The sequence below is a fragment of the Hypanus sabinus genome, unplaced genomic scaffold, assembly GCF_030144855.1.
Source record: "Hypanus sabinus isolate sHypSab1 unplaced genomic scaffold, sHypSab1.hap1 scaffold_272, whole genome shotgun sequence".
Lineage (NCBI taxonomy): Eukaryota > Metazoa > Chordata > Chondrichthyes > Myliobatiformes > Dasyatidae > Hypanus > Hypanus sabinus.
Window position 1 is genome coordinate 232176 of NW_026780853.1, and position 19463 is coordinate 251638.

Consider the following 19463-nt stretch of genomic DNA (forward strand, 5'->3'; position numbering starts at 1 on the left):
ACTTTGTAAATGTGGAGCGGTGACGGGGAGTTGGGGAGATTAATCCCGGGAATGAAAGGATTAACACGAGGAGTGTTTGAGGTCTCTGGGCTGGAGTTCAGAAGATGGGGGGGGGGGGGGGTGAAATCTCACTGATACTACCGGACAGTGAAAGGCCTGGATGGGGCGGATGTGTAAAGGGTTTCGATGTGAGTGAGGGACTCCCGGATCCAAGGATACACCTCTCAGGAAAGGAACGTCTCTCTGAAACTGAGATGAGGAGGGATTTCTTGAGCCGAAGGGTGGTGAGTTTTTTGCCACAGTTGGTGGTGGAGGCCAAGTCACTTGGTGTATTTATGACAGAGATCGATAGCTTCTTCATCAATAAGAGGGTTAGGGTTATGGAGAGAAAGCGTGAGAAAGGGGTTGAGGGGAGACGTGACGGGGTCAAAGGCCTAATTCTGCTCTTATCTCTTACGTTGGGCGGTGATGGAAAACAGAGAGTTGCCGGTGACTCAGGTGTCACCATTTCTGGGTTGAGTCATTCACCGTTTATCGGGAAGGGATAGTCACTGCTCATTGAACAGGAATGACCAAAGCCACATGAACCACAATCTCCAGCCTGGGAATAAATGTGGACTACATCTCTCACCTGACGGATGTAGACCTCTCGCTCCTCGGGGTTTCCCAGTTTGTTCTTCCCAATAATGAACACTTGGGCACTGTTGATCATCTCCTCACACTCGTTCTTTGACAGGAGCCCCTTCACTGGAAGATTGAGAAAAGTCCTCAGTCAGACCTTTGCCGGAGCAGGTCCAGAGGCAGCAAACCCCCAGTGTGAGGGTGGTGGTGGGGGTGAGGTTGGTGAAACAGGCTCATCGACTCCAGAGAATGCAAGACCACGACATCTGCACAAACCTCGGGTGAGGGAGAGGGGGTAGGGGATGGAGTGGACTGGGGAGGAGCTGGGGTAAGCTGACTTTGGCAGCGGGTGAACAGGGAGGTAGACTGTCCGGGTCTAATGCTGAGCATCAGTGACCCTCGGAGATGAGACGCACAGACTGTCAGAGAGGGACGGTGGAGTGGAGCGAGGTAGGTGTGGAATGAGGAGCTGTACACACCTGTACACAAAGGTGGGTCTGAGAGATTTACACAAACTACGTGAAGGGTTTAAGGAGGCCTCTCCCAACGCTGTGACTGTATTTGCTCCTGAATATCGCGGGTGGTGTCACAGGGTGTGACTGGGATCCAAACTGGACTGAAGACACCCCCACCCTCCCCTCTATCAAACAAGACCTGATACCTGAGCACGTCTCTTTCTCTGGGCCAGAGGACGGCTTCCGGCTGCTCCCTTTGGAATTCGGCGGATCTGGAAATTAAATGAAGAAATTAAAAGTGGTTGGCAGAGTCCAATCGTCAAATTCGGATGTCAGACTGGGACAGGAGGTGGGGGAGAGGGGTTAACTCAATGACCCTGACACACTCAGTCTCCCTCCACAGACTCTCCCTCCTGAGCATCAGTCATTGTCCTCAGCCCGAGTCAGAATGAAGTTCAGGGATTGAACAGGAAGAGGAAAATTCCCTTCGACAATCTCCTCCACTGACACCAGATCGTGTGGTGGACAAACCTAGCCCAGATTCTACAGTCATTGCTTCCTGGTTTCCCACGAGTTCAAACCTCTAAAGCCACACAGCCCACCTGTGCCATTCACTCCTCCCTCTTTGGTCAACCCTCTTCTTTCATAACACTTCCCATCCCTCATGCTTTACCATCCATCCCTCCTGTCTGAAACACAGAAATCCCTCCACTCAAATCTACCCCACAGACACAACTCGCCATTCATTCCATCTTTCTCCTGCTAGACACTCCATCCCTCCCTCTCCCAGACACGACCACACTGTCTCCTCAGTTCGTCTGCTACTCACCCAGTACATCCCACTTTCCTCTATTACTCTCTCCAACAACTGGGGTCCACCTTCCCTCTTCATCCCGTCACAGTTCCTGCCTCTCCTCTCTCAATCCTCACCAGTCTCTTCCCTCTGATCTGTCAGTCTTCCTCTCTGACCTCTCTCTGAACATCTCTTTGACAGTTACTCCATCACTCTCTGCTCAATCATCCCTTCTCACTCTGTCCACAAGCCACAGTTCCTCACACCCCCCCACCCGCAGTCCATCAGACCCAACCCGAACCCTGATGAAGGTCCCGGCCTGAAACGTCGACTGTTTACTCTTCCCCATAGATGCTGCCTGACCTGCTGTTCCTCCAGCATTTTGAGTGTGTTGCCCCGATCCTGAACCTATTCATCACCCCTCGATACAACATTTTCACAAAGACTCATCAAACCACCACCATTCTCCGATGCCCAAGTCCCCCAATACCCTCTGATGCCCAAACACGTCAAATACCACCCAATAACCTGACGTATCATAGCCCTGCCCAATCTCTACACAACGTCCCATATTCAGCAGGCGTCCAGTGTATTCCCACCCTCTATCTGGGCTACGGTTCTCCAGACATCCATTCCGATCCCCACACAATGACCAGTCCCCAATCCCTTGGCCACCTCATCCCAACTCCACCCATCTGACCAGCCCAGTGTCAGCCAGTGATTCCCTGAACCTCACTGATCCCTGTCACATCCTCGCTGCCCTTCTTAAACAACGGAACAACATTTGCCACGTTCCAGGCACCAGTGGAGAGTGAAGAAACAAATATTCCCAGTGTTTCCTTCAATCATCCCCACCACTGATTCCTGATCTTCACTGTCCAGCTGTGGATCTGTGAATCTTCAGCATCACCATCTTCTTCCATCTCTTCCCCCCTTCTCATCCCTCATTCTCCCTTCCAGTCTGCATTTCCCCTCCACTCAGCCCTCTCTCCCACCCACTTTCCCATACATTTCTCCCACTTCCATCTCTCCAGTAACCATTCTTCCACCCCTCCCCTCCCTGTCACATTCCCCTCTATTTCATTGTTTGCACTCCCTCCTGCCCTCCCCTTCCTTCCCAACTATCCCTCTTTCCCTTCCAGTCACCAGTGGCTAATGACGAAGCAAATGCCCCCACAAGGGCTTCTGATTATTTCTTCCCCACCCTGCTACAAAGTCCAGGCCTGGCCCCTGGGGATTTATCCAAGTCAATGTGCTCTGAGGCTGCAAATACACTGGCCTACTGGACCAGGCTCCAGACAAGGAAACGTGAACCCTTTCCTGAGGCCGTGAACGCTACTCTAATCAGAAGCAGGGTTTGAACTGACCCCATCGTTTACATCCACTGTACCGCACATCTAACAAGTGAACCAGGCTGGGAAACAGCATCTTCCCCCAGGGCTGTTAGACCTTTTAACACCCCACTGCCATCCAGCACACATGTACACCCTGTCTAAATGCATTGCACCCCCAAACCCCCATAATCCCTAATTCACAGATACATTCTCATCCTGCACAGGTCACTTTTCATCTCTAACACATTGATATTGCTGTTTGTTCTAATATCACAGTGTCAGGAACAATATAGTGTTTTACATAAACATTCACCTCTCTGCCTTCAGGACATGAAACTCAGGGTCAGAGCAGGATCATAAATGTGTGTACTGTGTATGGATATAGAGGACTGGGCAGAGGAATTTGGCACAGACATATATCTCGGGTGCCCAAGAATTTTACAAAGTGCTGTATTTGTCAATGACAGGCAGAGAGTGAGTTTGCATATCTGGCCGGAGAAAAGGATGGTGGGGCTGGAGCGCTATGGTAGAGGTGTGGGACAGGTGGCACAGAAGGAGTGTTGAGGTGGGTGAGGGTGAAGACATACCCAGCCCTGAAACACCAGGGAAGAGCCTGTTTCCTGAATCAGGTTTATCATCACTCACATATGTCATGAAATTTTCTTTTTTTTGCGGCAGTACACTGCAATACCTAAAACTGCATCATTAAAACTACTGCAGAACCATGTTGTGCTCGTTGACCCCACAGGAATGATGTTTCATTTCACTATATCAATGTGCATGGTTGAACGTCAATACATTTGGGACTTGAATCAGCTCATGAGAGCTTCCAGGTTACAAAGTTCTGGAATGACACATTTCACAAGACTTGGTACCTGAGGCTGTATCTCGAGCTGGGACTGAAGAAGTTTCCTGGGAAAAATCTCCAGTGGATGACCTTCCAGACTGTTTCCCTGTGGAAGTCCCAGGACCTGGAATAAAGGAATGGAGAAACAGGAGAGTGGAAACACAGAAACAGATCATCAGGCAAGACATGAGTCTGAGGGAAAGGGGACGGGGAGTGTGAAGAAACGAACGTTATCTGTCTCCCTTCACTGACTCTCCCTCCCAAACCACCATGACTCCAGGTCTCTCTCCTCAGACAGAGACAGGATGAAGTTCTGCGACCAAACATGGCAATGAGGATTCTCTTCAGGGAACTAACTCTACTACCGATTCCTGAGCTGGCAGACTCTTCTAGGCTGGTGGTCAAATCTGGATTTGCTTCTCTTCTTCAACCTCTCCACTCCTCCTTACTCATTTGTCCTCACCGACAATGCCAAAGCCCACCAAACCCAACCCCAATCCTAACCCTTTTCATCATGCCATGAGACAATCTATACACAAAGATAAACTTTACTTCAAACTTTCACCATTCTCTGCTGCCAAGTCCAACAAAGCACTCTAATGCAACAACTCTTCAAAAACTCACTGATCACTGACGCAGTGCTCGTAGTGCCAGTAACAATCCAGAGTTTTACATAAACATGCACCTCATACTTCACGTCAACCTCTCTACCTTCAGGCCATGAAACTCAGGGACTTGGACAAATACTACTTTTCAGCATCATAAATCTGTGTGCTGTGTCTGGCTGTACAATTCTGTGCAAAAATCTTGGGCACATTACATAGACTTTTGCACAGTATGGGAGCAAAGGATATTGTGAGTGGAGAGGGTGGGGAGCTGTGGGACAGGTGGCTGAGAAAGAGCGCTAGTGAGGGAAGTGGGGGGTGGTTAGAGTGGCTGAAGACACACCTAGCCCTGAAGCACTAGGATAACTAGCATAACTAGATTTCATAAATTGTTTTATTTGTCATTACACAATGTCTCTCTGGTGCTTGAAGCTCCCTCCCCTCTTTCTCAACCAAGATTTCTGTCTCACTGCCTACCCTTCCCATTCTCAGTCCACAATGGAGACCCATCTCAGAGTCAAGCTTGTCATGGCTCACAAATGTCATGAAATTTGATATTTTTCCTGTGACATTTTTCCTGCATGACATTAAAATTTCTGTCCATTGCATCTTGGCCCCAGAGGAATGACGTTGCGTTTAGGTATTTCATGAGCTTGCTTGAACAATAATAAACTTGAAATTGAATTGGCTGATGGGAGCTTCCAGTTTACAGATTTACTGAATGACACACCGGCACGAAATTTGTTACCTGTGGTTGTGTCTCCTGCTGGGGAAAAATCTCTGGTGGGCGACCCTTCAGACTGTTCCCCTGTGGAAGTTCCAGAATCTGGAATGAAAGAATGGAGAAACAAGAGAGTGGAAACACTGGAACAGATCATTAGGCAAGACCTGAGTCTGAGGGAAAGGGGACGGGGAGTGTGAAGAAACAAACATTCTCTCTCTCAATGTATTCAAACCCATATCCCACTTGACTGACAGCTCCTTCTACACTCACAGTCCCCTCTGAGTGAAGAAGTTGACTCTCAGGTTCTTCCTGAACTACTTCATCTTTCACCCTTAACCCATAACTTCTAAATTCTGCACACACACAATGTCAGTGGAAAAACCCAGCTTGTATTTACACTATTGATATCCCTCATCATTTTATATACTTCCATCCAATCTCACTTCATTCTCATTCACTCCAGGGAATGAGGTCCCAGCCTATTGAACTTTTCCCAGTAACACAGGTCCTCATGCCTGACAATATCCGTGTAAATTTTCTCTGCACTCTTTTCAATCTTAATTGATATCTTTCCTGTAGGTACGTGACCAGAACTTTACACAATATTCCAAATTCAGCCTCACCAATGTCCTATACAATTTCAACATAACATCACAACTCCTATACTCAATACTTTGATTTACGAAGACCAAACTCCCAAAAGCTCTCTTCACGACCCTATCTAACTGTGATGCCAATTTCAAGCAATTATGAATCTCTATTCCCAGCTTGAACAAGGAGAGTAACATTCCCTTCAACAATCTCCTCCACTGACACCAGATCGTGTGGTGGACAAACCCAGCCCAGGTTCCCCAGTCATTGCTTCCTGGGTTCCCACGAGATTAGTACGTATGTTAACCAGTCAGAGAACTGTCATGTGGGGGAACGGCACTGGGGATATTGGAGGCAACAACACAGGCAAAAACCATCGACCAGCATCAAAGAGGTCAAACCTCTGACCTCACAGTCCGCCCCATGCCATTCACACCTCCCTCTTTAGCCAAAGCTCTTCTTTCATCTCACATCCCATCCCTCACTCTTTACCATCCACCCCTCCTATCCAAGACACTGAAATCCCTCCCCTCAACTCTCTCCCACCCCACACACAACCCTTGCCATTCACTCCATCTTTCTCCTAGACACTCCATCCCTCTGCTTCCCCCCCAACCAAGTCACCACCACAGTGTCTCCCCAGTCCATCTGCTACTCACCTAATACTTCCCACTTTCCTCAATTACTCTGTCCAACAACTGGGGTCCACCATCCCTCCATCTTCCCTCTCCATCCCGTCACAGTTCCTGCCTCTCCTCTCTCATTCTTCACCAGTCTCTTCCCTCCAATCTGTCAGTCTTCCTCTCTGACCTCTCAGAACATCTCTTTGACAGTTACTCCATCACTCTCTGCTCAATCATCCCTTCTCACTCTGTCCACAAGCCACAGTCCCTCACAACCCAACGCAATCCTGACACTATTCATCACTCCATGATACACATGATACACATGATACAACCTTTTCACAAAGACCCATCGAACCTCCACTATTCTCTGATGCTCCAGCCTCCCAATGCCCTCTGATGCTCCAACACTTCAAATACCACCCAACAGCCTGACGCACCATAGCTCTGCCCAACCTCCACATAACGTCCAATGTTCAGGTGTCCAGTGTATTCCCACCCTCCAGCTGGCTATAATTCTCCAGGCATCTCCTCTGATCCCAACATGATGACCGGTTTCCATTCCCTCAGCCATTCCATCCCAATTCCACCCATTTGATCAGCCTAGTGTTAGCCAGTGATCCCCCGAACCCCGCTTATCTGTCACATCCTCACGTAAGAACTTAAGAAATAGGAGCAGGAGTCGGCCATCTGGCCTGTCGAGCTTGCTCCACCATTCAATAAGATCATGGCTGATCTGGCCATGGACTCATCTCCGACCTGCCTTTTCCCCATCACCCTTAATTCCCCTCCGATGCAAAAATCTATCCAACCTTGTCTTAAATATATTTACTGAGGTAGCCTCCACTGCTTCATTGGGTAGAGAATTCCACAGATTCACCACTCTCTGGGAAAAGCAGTTCCTCCTCATCTCCGTCCATAATCTACTCAACTAAATCTTGAGGCTGTGTCCCTGGTTCTAGTCCCACCTGTCAGTGGAAACAACTTTTCTACCTCTATCTTATCTATCCCTTTCATAATTTTATGTGTTTCTATAAGATCTCTCATTCTTCTGATTTCCAGTGAGTACAGTCCCAAGTGACTCAATCTCTCCTCATAGTCTAACCCCCTCATCTCTGGAATCAACCTGGTGAGCCTCCTCTGCACCACCTCCAAAGCCAGGACACCCATCCTCAAGTGAGGAGACCAGAACTGCGCACAGTACTCCAGGTGAGGCATCACCAGTACCCTGTACAGTCGCAGCATGACCGTCCTGCTCTTAAATTCAACCTCTCTAGCAATGAAGGTCAACAGTCCATTTGCCTTCCTGATAGTCTGCTGCCCCTGCAAACCAACCTCTTGTGATTCATGCACAAGCACTCCCAAATCCCTCCGCAAATCTCAATCCCAGCCTCTTGTGATTCATGCACAAGCACTCCCAAATCCCTCCGCAAATCTCAATCCCAGCCTCTTGTGATTCATGCACAAGCACTCCCAAATCCCTCCGCAAATCTCAATCCCAAATCTCAATCCCAAATCCCTCCGCAAATCTCAATCCCAAATCTCAATCCCAAATCCCTCCGCAAATCTCAATCCCAGCCTCTTGTGATTCATGCACAAGCACTCCCAAATCCCTCCGCAAATCTCAATCCCAAATCTCAATCCCAAATCCCTCCGCAAATCTCAATCCCAGCCTCTTGTGATTCATGCACAAGCACTCCCAAATCCCTCCGCAAATCTCAATCCCAAATCTCAATCCCAACCTCTTGTGATTCATGCACAAGCACTCTCAAATCTCAATCCCAAATCTCAATCCCAGCCTCTTGTGATTCATGCACAAGCACTCTCAAATCCCTCCGCAAAGCAGCACGCTGCAAATTTTTTACCATTTATATAATCTGCTCCTACATTCTTCCTTCCAAAGTGGATGGCCCTGCATTTACCAACATTGTATTCCAGCTTCCAGATCCTTTCCCACTCACTTAACCTATCTGTATCTCTCTGCAGACTCTCCGCATCTTCTGCACAATTTGCTTTTCCACTCAATTCAGTGTCATCAGTGTAGATACACTACACTCAGTCCCCTCTCCCAGACTGTTAATGTACGTTGTGAACAGTTGTGGGCTCAACACCGACCCCTGTGTCACACTACTCACCACTGATTGCCAACCAGAGTAACAGCCATGTATCTCAACTCTCTGCTTTCCATTCATTAACCAATCCTCTATCCATGCTCACACATCACCCCCAACTCTATGCATCCTTATCTCATGGATAAGTCATTAATGCAGCAGCTTATCGAACACCTTCTGGAAATCCAAGTCAATAGCGTCCATCTGTTCCCCTCTAACCACTGCACTCCCCCTTGCTGCCCTGCTTAAACAACGGAACAACATTCACCACATTTCAGGCACCAGTGGAGAGCGATGAAACAAATAAATCCACAGCGATCATCTAAAATGATCCCCATCACCAATCCTGATCTGCACTGTCCAGCTGTGGACCTGTGAAATCTTCAGCATCACCCTCATCTTCCCCATCCCCCCAACTCTATGGCACCCTCTCATATCCAATTCTCCCCTCCAACCTGCCTTTCCACTCCAATTAACCCTCCTTCCTGCCCACCTCTCCATTCACTCTCCCCATTTCCATCCCTCCACTCACCATACTCTCACCTGACACATTCTCCCCAATCTCTTTGTTCACACACTCTCCTGCCCTCCCCTACCTCTCCCTCCTTTCTTTCCCAATCACCACTGGCTAATGCCTCCTCAAGACTTCATGATTATTTCTACTCCAGTCTCAAGCCTGCACTCGGTCAAGCCTCTGGGCTTTTATGGGAGAGTGCGGAGATAATTAGTCAGAGTTACAGCGAAGTAGTTACCCCTAAGTTGCAGGAGGTGAGAGCTGGGTGACTGTCAGGAGAAATGGAAATCACCACAGAGCACCCCTCTGGCTATTCCCCTCAATAATTAATATGCAGTTTTGGATACTGTTGTGGGGGATGGCCTCCCAGGGGAATGCCATGGAGACTGGATTACTGGCATTGAACATGGGTCCGTCGTGGGGAAGGAAAAGAGGAGAACAAGGGAGTGGTACTGAATGGGGACTGTCAGGGGAATAGCCAGGAGATTCTGTGGACGTGAACAGACACCTGAATGGTATGTTGCCACCCGGGTTCCAGGGTTAGGGACATTTCAGATCGTATCCACAGCATTTCGGAGGGGGAGTGAGAGCAGCCAGATGTCTTGGAAGGAAAAGGAAAGAGATCCTGAAAAGAGAATTTACAGAGCTCAGCAGAAAGCTGAAGAGCAGGACCTCCAGGGTAGTAATTTCTGGATTGCTGCCTGCGCCACATGCCAGCGAGGGTACAAACAGGATGATTTGGCAGATAAATGTGTGGCTGAGAAGCTTGTGCAGGGGGCAGGGCTTCAGGTTCCTGGATCATTGGGAGGTATGACCTGTACAAAAGTAACGGGTTGCACCTGAACCCGAGTGGAACCAATATTCTTGTGGGCAGATTCGTTAGAGCTGTTGTAGAGGGTTTAAATTAATTTTCCAGAGGGTAGGGAACTGGAGTGAAGGGACTCAGGATAGGATGGATGGTAAAAAAGCAAAGATGACTGTCAGGAAGGGCAGGCAGGATGGGACATAGTTGCAGGGAGCAGGGCGAGTTCCAGTGCATTAGGGACGCAGAATTAAAAAGGATAGCAAATGCAGTACTCAAAGTGTTAAATCTCAATGCATGGAGCATAATAAATAAGGTGGATGCTCTTGCTGCAGTAGTACTGAAGTTGTGGCCATCACTGAATCACAGCTGAAGGAGATTGTAGTTGGGAGCTGAATACCCAAAGTTACATGGTGTATCGGAGGGATAGGAAGGTAGACAGAGGGAGTGACGTGGCTCGGCTCTGCTGGCAAAGAATGGCATCAAATCAGTACAAAGATGGGACTCGGGATTGGAAGATGTCGAATCCTTGTGGGTTCAGTTAAGAAACTACAAGGGTAAAAGGGTAAACTGATGACAGCTAAATACAGACCTTCCAACAGCAGCCGGGATGTTAACCACAGATTACAACAGGAGATAGAAAAAATGTGTCAAAAGGGCAATGTTATGATAGTCATGGGAGATTTCAACATTCAGGTCGACTGGGAAAATCAGGTTGAAAATGGATCTCAAGAGAGTGAGATTGTTGAATGTCTTTGAGATGGATGTTTAGAACAGTTTGTTGTTCAGCCCACTGGGGATCGGTTATAGTGCATTGGGTGCTTTATCATGAACCGGAAGCAATTGGGAGGCAGGGATCACAATATGATCAAGTTCAAATTGAAAATTGATGGGGAGAAAGTGAAGTCTGACATAGCAGAATTTCAGTGGACTAAAGGAAATTACAGTGGGATGACAAAGGTTGGTCAGAGTAGATTGGAAAGAGATGCTGGCAGGGATGACAGCAGAGCAGCAGAGTTTCAGAGAAAAATGAGGAAGGTGCAGGATAGATGTATTCCAAAAATGAAGCAACACTCAAAGGGAAAAATAGTACAACCATGGCTGACAAGTGAAGTCAAAGTTAATGTAAAAGCAAAAATTAGTGGGAAGATAGAGGTTTCATGCTCTCGCCTGCCCCCTTGTGGCAACCATTTCAGCCCTGGGGAAAAGCCTCTGACTATCCACATGATCAATGCCTCTCATCATCATATACGCCTCTATTAGGTCACCTTTCATCCTCTGTTGTTCCAACCTATTCTCATAAGGCATGCTCCCTCGACCAGGGAACATCCTTGTAAATCTCCTTTGCACTCTGTCTATAGTATCCACATCCTTCCTGTAGTGAGGTGACCAGAACTAAACACAGTACTCCTTCTGGGGTCTAACTAAGGTCTTATATAGCAGTGACATTACCTCACAGCTCTTGAACTCAATCCCACAACTGATGAAGGCCAATACACCGTACGCCTTCTTAACAACACACTCAACCTGCGCAGCAGCTTTGAGCGTCCTATGGACGTGAACCCCACGATCTCCCAGACTCTCCACACTGCCAAGAGCCTTACCATTAACATTATATTCTGCCTTCAGATTTGACTAATAAAATGATCCACCACACTTAACTGGGTTGAACTCCATCTGCAACTTCTCAGCCCAGTTCTGTATCCTATCTGTCCCACTGTAACATCTGTCAACCCTCCAGACTATCCACAATACTCGCAACTTGTGTGCCATCAGCAATCCTATTAACCGACCCTTCTACTTCCTCATCCAGGTCATTTATAAAAATCACAAAGAGGAGGGGTCCCAGAACAGATCCCTGTAGAACACCACTGGTCACCAGCCTCCATGCAGAAAATGAACCATCTATAACCAGCCTTTGCCTTCTGTGGGCAAGCTGATTCTGGATCTGCAAAGCAAGGTTTCCTTGGATCCTATGCCTCATTACTTTCTGAATGAGCCTCGCATGGGGAACCTGAGCAAATGCCTTACTGAAATCATACACACTACATCCACTGTTCTACCTTCATCAATATGTTTTGTTACATCCTCAGAACTAAATCAGGTTTGTAAGGCACAACCTGCCCTTGACAAAGCCATGCTGACTATTCCTAATCATATTATACCTCTCCAAATGTTCATAAATCCTGCCTCCCAGGATCTTCTCCAACAACTTGCCCACCAATGAAGTCAGACTCACTGGTCTATAATTTCCTGGATTATCCCTACTCCATTTCTTGAACAAGGGAACAACATTTGCAAACTTCCAATTCTATGGTCCTTTTCCCATCCCTACTGATGATCCAAAGATCATTGCCAGAGGCTCAGCAATTTCCTCTTTCGCTTCCCTCAGTAGACTGGGATATATCTCACTTGGTCCCAGTGACTTATCTAACTTAATACCTTTCAAAAGTTCCAGCACAACTTCTCTCTAATGTTTATATGCTCAAGTATTTCAGTCCACTGTAAGACATCCCTACAATTGCCAAGGTTCTTTTCACCAGTGAATACTGAAGAAAAGTATTCATTAATTACCTCTGCTACCTACTCCGGCTCCATGCATGCTTCCACTATCGCTCCTGACTGGTCCTATTCTCCCACGGCTCATCCTCTTGCTCTTCACATTCTTGTAGAATGCCTTGGGGTTTTCCTTAATCCTGCTCACCAAGTCCTTCTCATAGCCCCTTCTGGCTCTCCTAATTTCATTCTTGAGCTCCTTCCTGGCCCCCTTGTAATTTTCTGGAGCTCTAATAATACCCAGTTTCTTGAACCTTTCATAAGCTTTTCTTTTCTCCTTAACTAGATTTTTCTACATCCTTTGTACAGCATGGTTCTTTTACTCTACCATCCTTTCTGTGCCTCAATGGAACATACCTATGCAGAACTCCATGAAAATGCTCCCTGAACATTTGCCACATTTCTGTACTTTTCCCCGAGAGCACCTTCTCCCAATTTATGTTCCCAAGTTCCTGCCTAATAGCATCATATTTCCCCCAAACCCCAATTAAATGACTTCCTAAATTGTCTGCTCCTATCCCTCTCCAGCAGTGTGGTAAAGGAGATAGGGTTGTGATCACTACCTCCAAAATGTTCTCCCACTGAGGGTTCCGACAGCTGACCAGGTTCATTTCCCAATACCAGATCAAGTACAGCTGATCTACATCAGGTAACCTTCCTGGACACACCTAACAAACTCCACCCATCAAAACCCCTTGTACTAAGGAGATGCCAGTCAATATTAGGAAAGTTAAAATTACCCATCACAACAACCCTATTATTATTGCACTGTTCTAGAATCTGCCTCTCTATCTGCTCCTCAATGTCTGTTACTGTAGCAGCGCTAAAATTACGACACGGAGTCGGTAACTGCAGTCGAAGGGAAAAAAACTTTATTCGAAATCCTCAGCCTCACTTTTAAGCCTCCCTCAACCTGCCCCCCATGGCGCAGAGGCTCCAAAGCTCTGTGCTCGCAAACCCCCATAGGCTATCTAATTGTGAGCCGGTTCGGATGTGCCAGGAAATGGGTCGCCACATAACCCCCCAAGAACCGGCGATACACCCCCCAATGTCCACAGTCTGGGCCAGAACCTGCTTGGGAGGTCGGCCTCTGCGCCGAGGTGCCGGAAACTCGGCCGGTTGTGCCAGGTCCACATGGGCCGGTTTGAGGTGGTCCACCGTGAAAACCTCCTCTTTCCCCCCAACGTCCAGCACGAACGTGGACTCGTTGTTCCGGAGCACCATAAACAGCCCCTCGTATGGCCGCTGCAGCGGTGGCCGATGCCCGCCCCTTCGTACAAACACAAACTTACAGTTCTGCAGGTCTTTGGGTATGCAGGTCGGGTTCCACCCGTGCTGTGAAGTGGGTATGGGGGCCAGGTTACCGAGCCTCGCGTAGTCTGCCCAGGACTACTGCGGGATCTTCCTCTTGCCCCCGTGGGGCTGGTAGGAACTCCCCAGGGACGACCAGAGGCGCGCCGTATACCAACTCGGCCGACGAGGCGTGCAGGTCGTCCTTGGGCGCCGTGCGGATGCCGAGTAGGACCCAGGGAAGCTCGTCCACCCAGTTGGCTCCTCGCAGGTGGGCCATGAGGGCCGACTTCAGGTGACGGTGGAAACGCTCCACTAGCCCGTTAGACTGTGGGTGGTAGGCAGTTGTGTGGTGCAGCTGAGTCCCCAAAAGGCTGGCCATAGCTGACCACAGGCTGGAGGTGAACTGGGCGCCTCTGTCGGAGGTAATGTGGGCCGGTACACCAAAGAGAGATATCCAGGTGGTGATCAGGGCCCGGGCGCAAGATTCGGAGGTGGTGTCGGTGAGTGGGATCGCCTCTGGCCATCTTGTGAACCAGTCCACGATAGTCAGGAGGACACTGGCAGGGGGCCCACGATATCCACATGAATGTGGTCGAAACGCCGGTGGGCGGGATGGAACTGCTGCGGTGAGGCTTTGGTGTGCTGCTGCACCTTGGCCGTCTGGCAGTGCATGCACGTTTTGGCCCATTCACTGACCTGTTTGCGGAGTCCGTGCCAAACGAACCTGCTGGAAACCACCCGGACAGTTGTCCGGATGGAGGGGTGCACCAAGTTATGAATGGAGTCAAAAACACGGCGCCGCCAGGCTGACGGGACGACGGGACGGGGCTGGCCCGTGGCGACGTCACAGAGTAGGGTCCTCTCACCCGGGCCTACGGGGAGGTCCTGGAGCTGCAAACCGGAGACTGTGGTTCTGTAACTCGGAATCTCCTCATCCGCCTGCTGCGCCTCTGCCAGTGCCTCAAAGTCTACCCCTTGGGAAAGGGCATGAACGGTAGGGCGAGAGAGCGCATCCGCCACGATATTGTCCTTACCCGAGACGTGCCGGACATCCGTCGTGTATTCAGAGATGTAGGACAGGTGGCGTTGCTGGCGGGACAACCAGGGGCCGGACGCATTCGTAAACGCAAAGGTAAGCGGTTTGTGGTCCGTGAACGCGGTGAAGGGCCGACCTTCTAGGAAGTACCTGAAATGCCGGATTGCCAGGTAGAGCGCCAACAGTTCCCGGTCGAAAGCACTGTACTTGAGCTCGGGTGGCCGCAGGTGGTTGCTGAAAAATGCCAGGGGTTGCCAGCGACCTGCGATGAGTTGCTCCAGCACCCCACCGACTGCCGTGTTTGATGCGTCCACTGTGAGGGCGGTAGGGGCGTCCATTCTGGGATGTACTAGCATTGCGGCGTTCGCCAAAGCTTCCTTCATTTGAACGAAAGCGGCAGCGGACTCCTCGTCCCAGGTAATGTCCTTGCTCGGACCCGACATCAGGGCGAACAGGGGGCGCATGATCCGGGCAGCTGAAGGGAGGAAGCGGTGGTAGAAATTGACCATACCTACGAATTCCTGAAGGCCTTTGATCGTGGTGGGTCGGGGGAAGTGGCGGACCGCCTCTACCTTAGCGGGCAGAGGGGTTGCCCCGTCTTTAGTAATCCTGTGGCCCAGGAAGTCAATGATATCGAGTCCGAACTGGCATTTGGCGGGGTTGATTGTAAGACCGTACTCACTCAGCCGGGCGCAGAGTTGACGGAGGTGGAACAGATGCTCCTGACGACTGCTGCTGGCTATGAGGATGTCGTCCAAATAGATGAACGCGAAGTCCAGGTCCCGTCCCACCGCGTCCATTAACCGCTGGAACGTCTGTGCCGCATTCTTCAGGCCGAACGGCATGCGGAGGAACTCGAAAAGGCCAAACGGGGTGATGAGAGCCGTTTTGGGGACGTTGTCAGGATGCATCGGGATTTGATGGTATCCCCGGACGAGGTCTACCTTGGAGAAGATCCGTGCGCCGTGCAGGTTTGCTGCAAAGTCCTGAATGTGCGGCACAGGGTAGCGGTCCGGTGTAGTAGCCTTGTTCAGCCTGCGGTAGTTGCCGCACGGTCTCCAGCCTCCTGTCGCTTTGGACACCATGTGCAGGGGGGAGGCCCATGGGCTGTCGGACCGCTGGATGATCCCCAATTCCTCCATCCTCTGGAACTCCTCCTTCGCCAGTCGGAGCTTGTCCGGGGGAAGCCGCCGAGCGCGGGCGTGGAGGGGTGGTCCCTGGGTCGGGATGTGGTGCTGTACGCCATGTTGGGGCATGGCCGCTGTGAACTGCGGTGCCAGAACCGATGGGAAATCCGCCAGGACCCTGGTAAAGTCGTTGTCGGACAGCGTGATGGAGCCGAGGTGAGGGGCTGGCAACTGGGCTGCACCCAGGGAGAACGTCTGAAAGGTCTCGGCGTGTACCAGTCTCTTCCTGGGCAGGTCGACCAAGTAGGCTGTGAGCCCGCAAAAAATCCGCACCCAGAAGCGGTTGGGCTACGGCAGCCAGTGTAAAGTCCCACGTGAACTGGCTGGAGCCGAACTGTAGCTGCACCTGACGGGTGCCATAGGTCCTTACTGTGCTGCCGTTCACGGCCCTCAGGGGGGGACCCGGTGCCCTGCTGCGGGTGTCGTAACTCGTCGGAGGTAAAACGCTGATCTCGGCACCAGTATCGACCAAAAACCGGCGTCCCGACCTTCTATCCCACACATACAGGAGGCTATCCCGATGGCCAGCCGCCGTAGCCATCAGCGGCGGCTGGCCCTGGCGTTTCCCGGGAACTTGCAGGGCGGGCGACAACGGCGGGCTTCTGCGCCCCACCGCTGGTGGTAGAAGCACCAGTGTTCCTTGGGCCGGGGGTTGGCGGGCTCTGCGGCCGGGCCTGGACTGGTTTGCTGCTGGGAGATCTGTGCGATGGACACCCCGCTCACCTTTTTGGCGTTCCACAGCAAGTCCGCCCAGGCTGCCACCTTCCGGGGGTCACTGAAATCCGCGTCGGACAGCAGCAGGCGTATGTCCTCGGGCAGCTGCTCCAGGAATGCCTGCTCAAACATGAGGCCTGTGTGTCCCTCGGCGAGAGACAACATCTCATTCATTAAAGCCGATAGGGGTCTGTCGCCCAAGCAGTAAACGGGCAGCCCGCTCGCGCCGTGAGAGTCCGAAAGTCCTGAGGAGCAGGGCTTTGAACTCCGTGTACTTGCCGTCTGCCGGGGGCGACTGTACGAACTCCGCGACCTGGGCCGCTGTGTCCTGGTCGAGGGAGCTCACCACGTAGTAGTAGCGGGTGTCTTCTGAGGTGATCTGGCGAACGTGGAATTGGGCTTCGGCTTGCTGGAACCATAGGTTCGGTCGCTGTGTCCAGAAACCCGGCAGTTTCAACGAAACCGCAAATCGTTTGGACCGTCGGGGTCACCAATTGTAGCGGTGTGCTACACGCAGCGCTAAAATTACGACACGGAGTCGGTAACTGCAGTCGAAGGGAAAAAAACTTTATTCGAAATCCTCAGCCTCACTTTTAAGCCTCCCTCAACCTGCCCCCCCGTGGTGCAGAGGCTCCAAAGCTCTGTGCTCGCAAACCCCCGTAGGCAATCTAATTGTGAGCCGGTTCGGATGTGCCAGGAAATGGGTCGCCACATTACTATGAAAAAAAGTTATTGCCCCTTTCCTGTTTCTGACTTCCACCCACAATGACTCAGTAGGCAATCCCTCTATGACTCCCTCCTTTTCTGCAAACATGATACTATCCCTGATGAGCAGTGCCACTCCCCACCTCATCTGCCTCTCCCTGTCCTTTTTGAAACATCTGAAGTCTGGCACACAGCAGCCATTCCTGCCCCTGAGACGTCCAAGACCCTGTAATGGCCACAAATCATAGATACATGTATTGATCCATGCTCTAAGTTCATCCGCCTTGCTTATGATACTCCTGCATTAAAACAGACACATCTCAAACCATCCGGCTGAGCGTTTCTTTGCTGTATCATCTGACTATCCTGCCTCATAATTCCCAACAATCTGTCACTACTTTTGCGCCAACTACCCCAGCCTCTGCCCCTTCACTAGTTTAAACCCTCCTCAGTAACATTAGCAAACCTCCCTCCCAGGATACTGTTTCCCCTCCAGTTCAGGTACAACCCGTCCCACTTGTACAGGTCACCCCTTCCCCAGAAAAGGTTCCACAGATCCAAGTACTCGAAACCCTGCCTCCCACACCATCTCCTCAGCCATCTGCACTCTCTTCCTGTCCTGACCTTCATGAGCTTGTGGCAACAGGAGTAATCCAGAGATTACCACCGTGGAGGTCCTGTTCTTTGGTCTCATCCCCAACTCACTAAACTTACTGCACAGGACCTCCACCCTTCTCCTGCCTCTGTCATTGGTACCAACATGTACCACGGCCTCCAGCTGCTCACCCTCCCCTTCAAAAATATTCTGTAATCGCTCAGAGACATCCTGGACCCCAGCGCCCGGGAGACAACACACTATCCTGGCGTCTCTTTTGCTGTCGCAGAATCTCCTGTCTGTCCCCCTAACTATCGAGTCCACTGTGACTATTGCTCTGCCTGACTTCACCCTCTCCTTCTGAAGTTCAGAGCTGACTACAGTGCTATTGATCTGGCTGCTGCTGCCTTGCCCAGACAGGTCACCCCCCTCATCAGTATCCAAAGGGGTATACCTGTTGCTGAGGGGAATGGCCACAGGGGGACCCTGCACTGACTTCCTTCTCCCTTTACCTCTCTCGGTGTTCACTCATCTACTTCTCGAATTCTGCACTCTGGGTGTAACACCTGTTCAAAAGCCGTATCTATCAATTGCCCTGCCTCACAGATATTCCTCAGTTCATCCATCTCCAGTTCCTTACTGCGGTCTTTCAGAAGCTGGGGTTGGCTGCACTTCTCGTAGGTGTAGTCATCAGGGAGACTATCCAGTTCCATGAATTCCCACATCCTACAGGAGCAGCATTCCAATATCATATCTATTTTCCTGCCTGCACTGTACAATGGGCAACAAAGACCAGATCTTTCGAACTGTTTCTTTGGCCTCAGCCTCTTCTCATCAAAGCCTCTCAAGTCAAAGCCTGACACTCCTACCCTCACCGCCTGCCTACTCCCACCAATGGCCACCCCGCTTGCCCCTTCTGTGCTCTGCTCCTGACACTGATTGGACCTCTGGAATCCTGGTGGTGTGGGTCCTGAGGCTCCTGTACCACCTTCCTCTTGGCAACAACATGAAGAGAGCATGTCCTGGGTGGTGGAGGTTCCTGATGATGAATGCTGACAATTCTCCAAGTCGATATGCTCAATGGTGGGGAGGGCTTTATCCATGATGGACTGGGCCATCAATTATTAACAGATTCAGCACAGTAACCGGCCCAACGAGCCCCACCACCCATGTGACCAATTAACCTGCTAACCCAGACGTCTTTGTAATGTGGGAGGAAACCGACACAGTCACAGGGAGACTGTACAATCTCCTTACAGACAGTGACGGTAACAATTAAACAAATAGTGAAAATATCCTGCCTGAACGTCACTCCAAACCTCACCCACCGGACACTTTCATTTCCCCACCCCTGAGC

At 50.5% G+C, this 19463-nt stretch overlaps 1 protein-coding gene across 3 annotated transcripts in view; it reads right to left on the reverse strand.

Moving 5' to 3' along the window:
* Window positions 1-19463, reverse strand: part of LOC132388155 (uncharacterized) — a 306739-nt gene that overhangs the window by 17631 nt on the left and 269645 nt on the right. For all 3 annotated transcript variants that reach the window (XM_059960505.1, XM_059960503.1, XM_059960506.1), the window contains 4 exons: window positions 5404-5481; window positions 4079-4174; window positions 1283-1348; window positions 632-747 (listed from right to left, as the gene is read on the reverse strand). In XM_059960505.1, the coding sequence (XP_059816488.1) occupies window positions 632-747; window positions 1283-1348; window positions 4079-4174; window positions 5404-5481 (356 nt within the window). The remainder of the gene's footprint in view (window positions 1-631; window positions 748-1282; window positions 1349-4078; window positions 4175-5403; window positions 5482-19463) is intronic.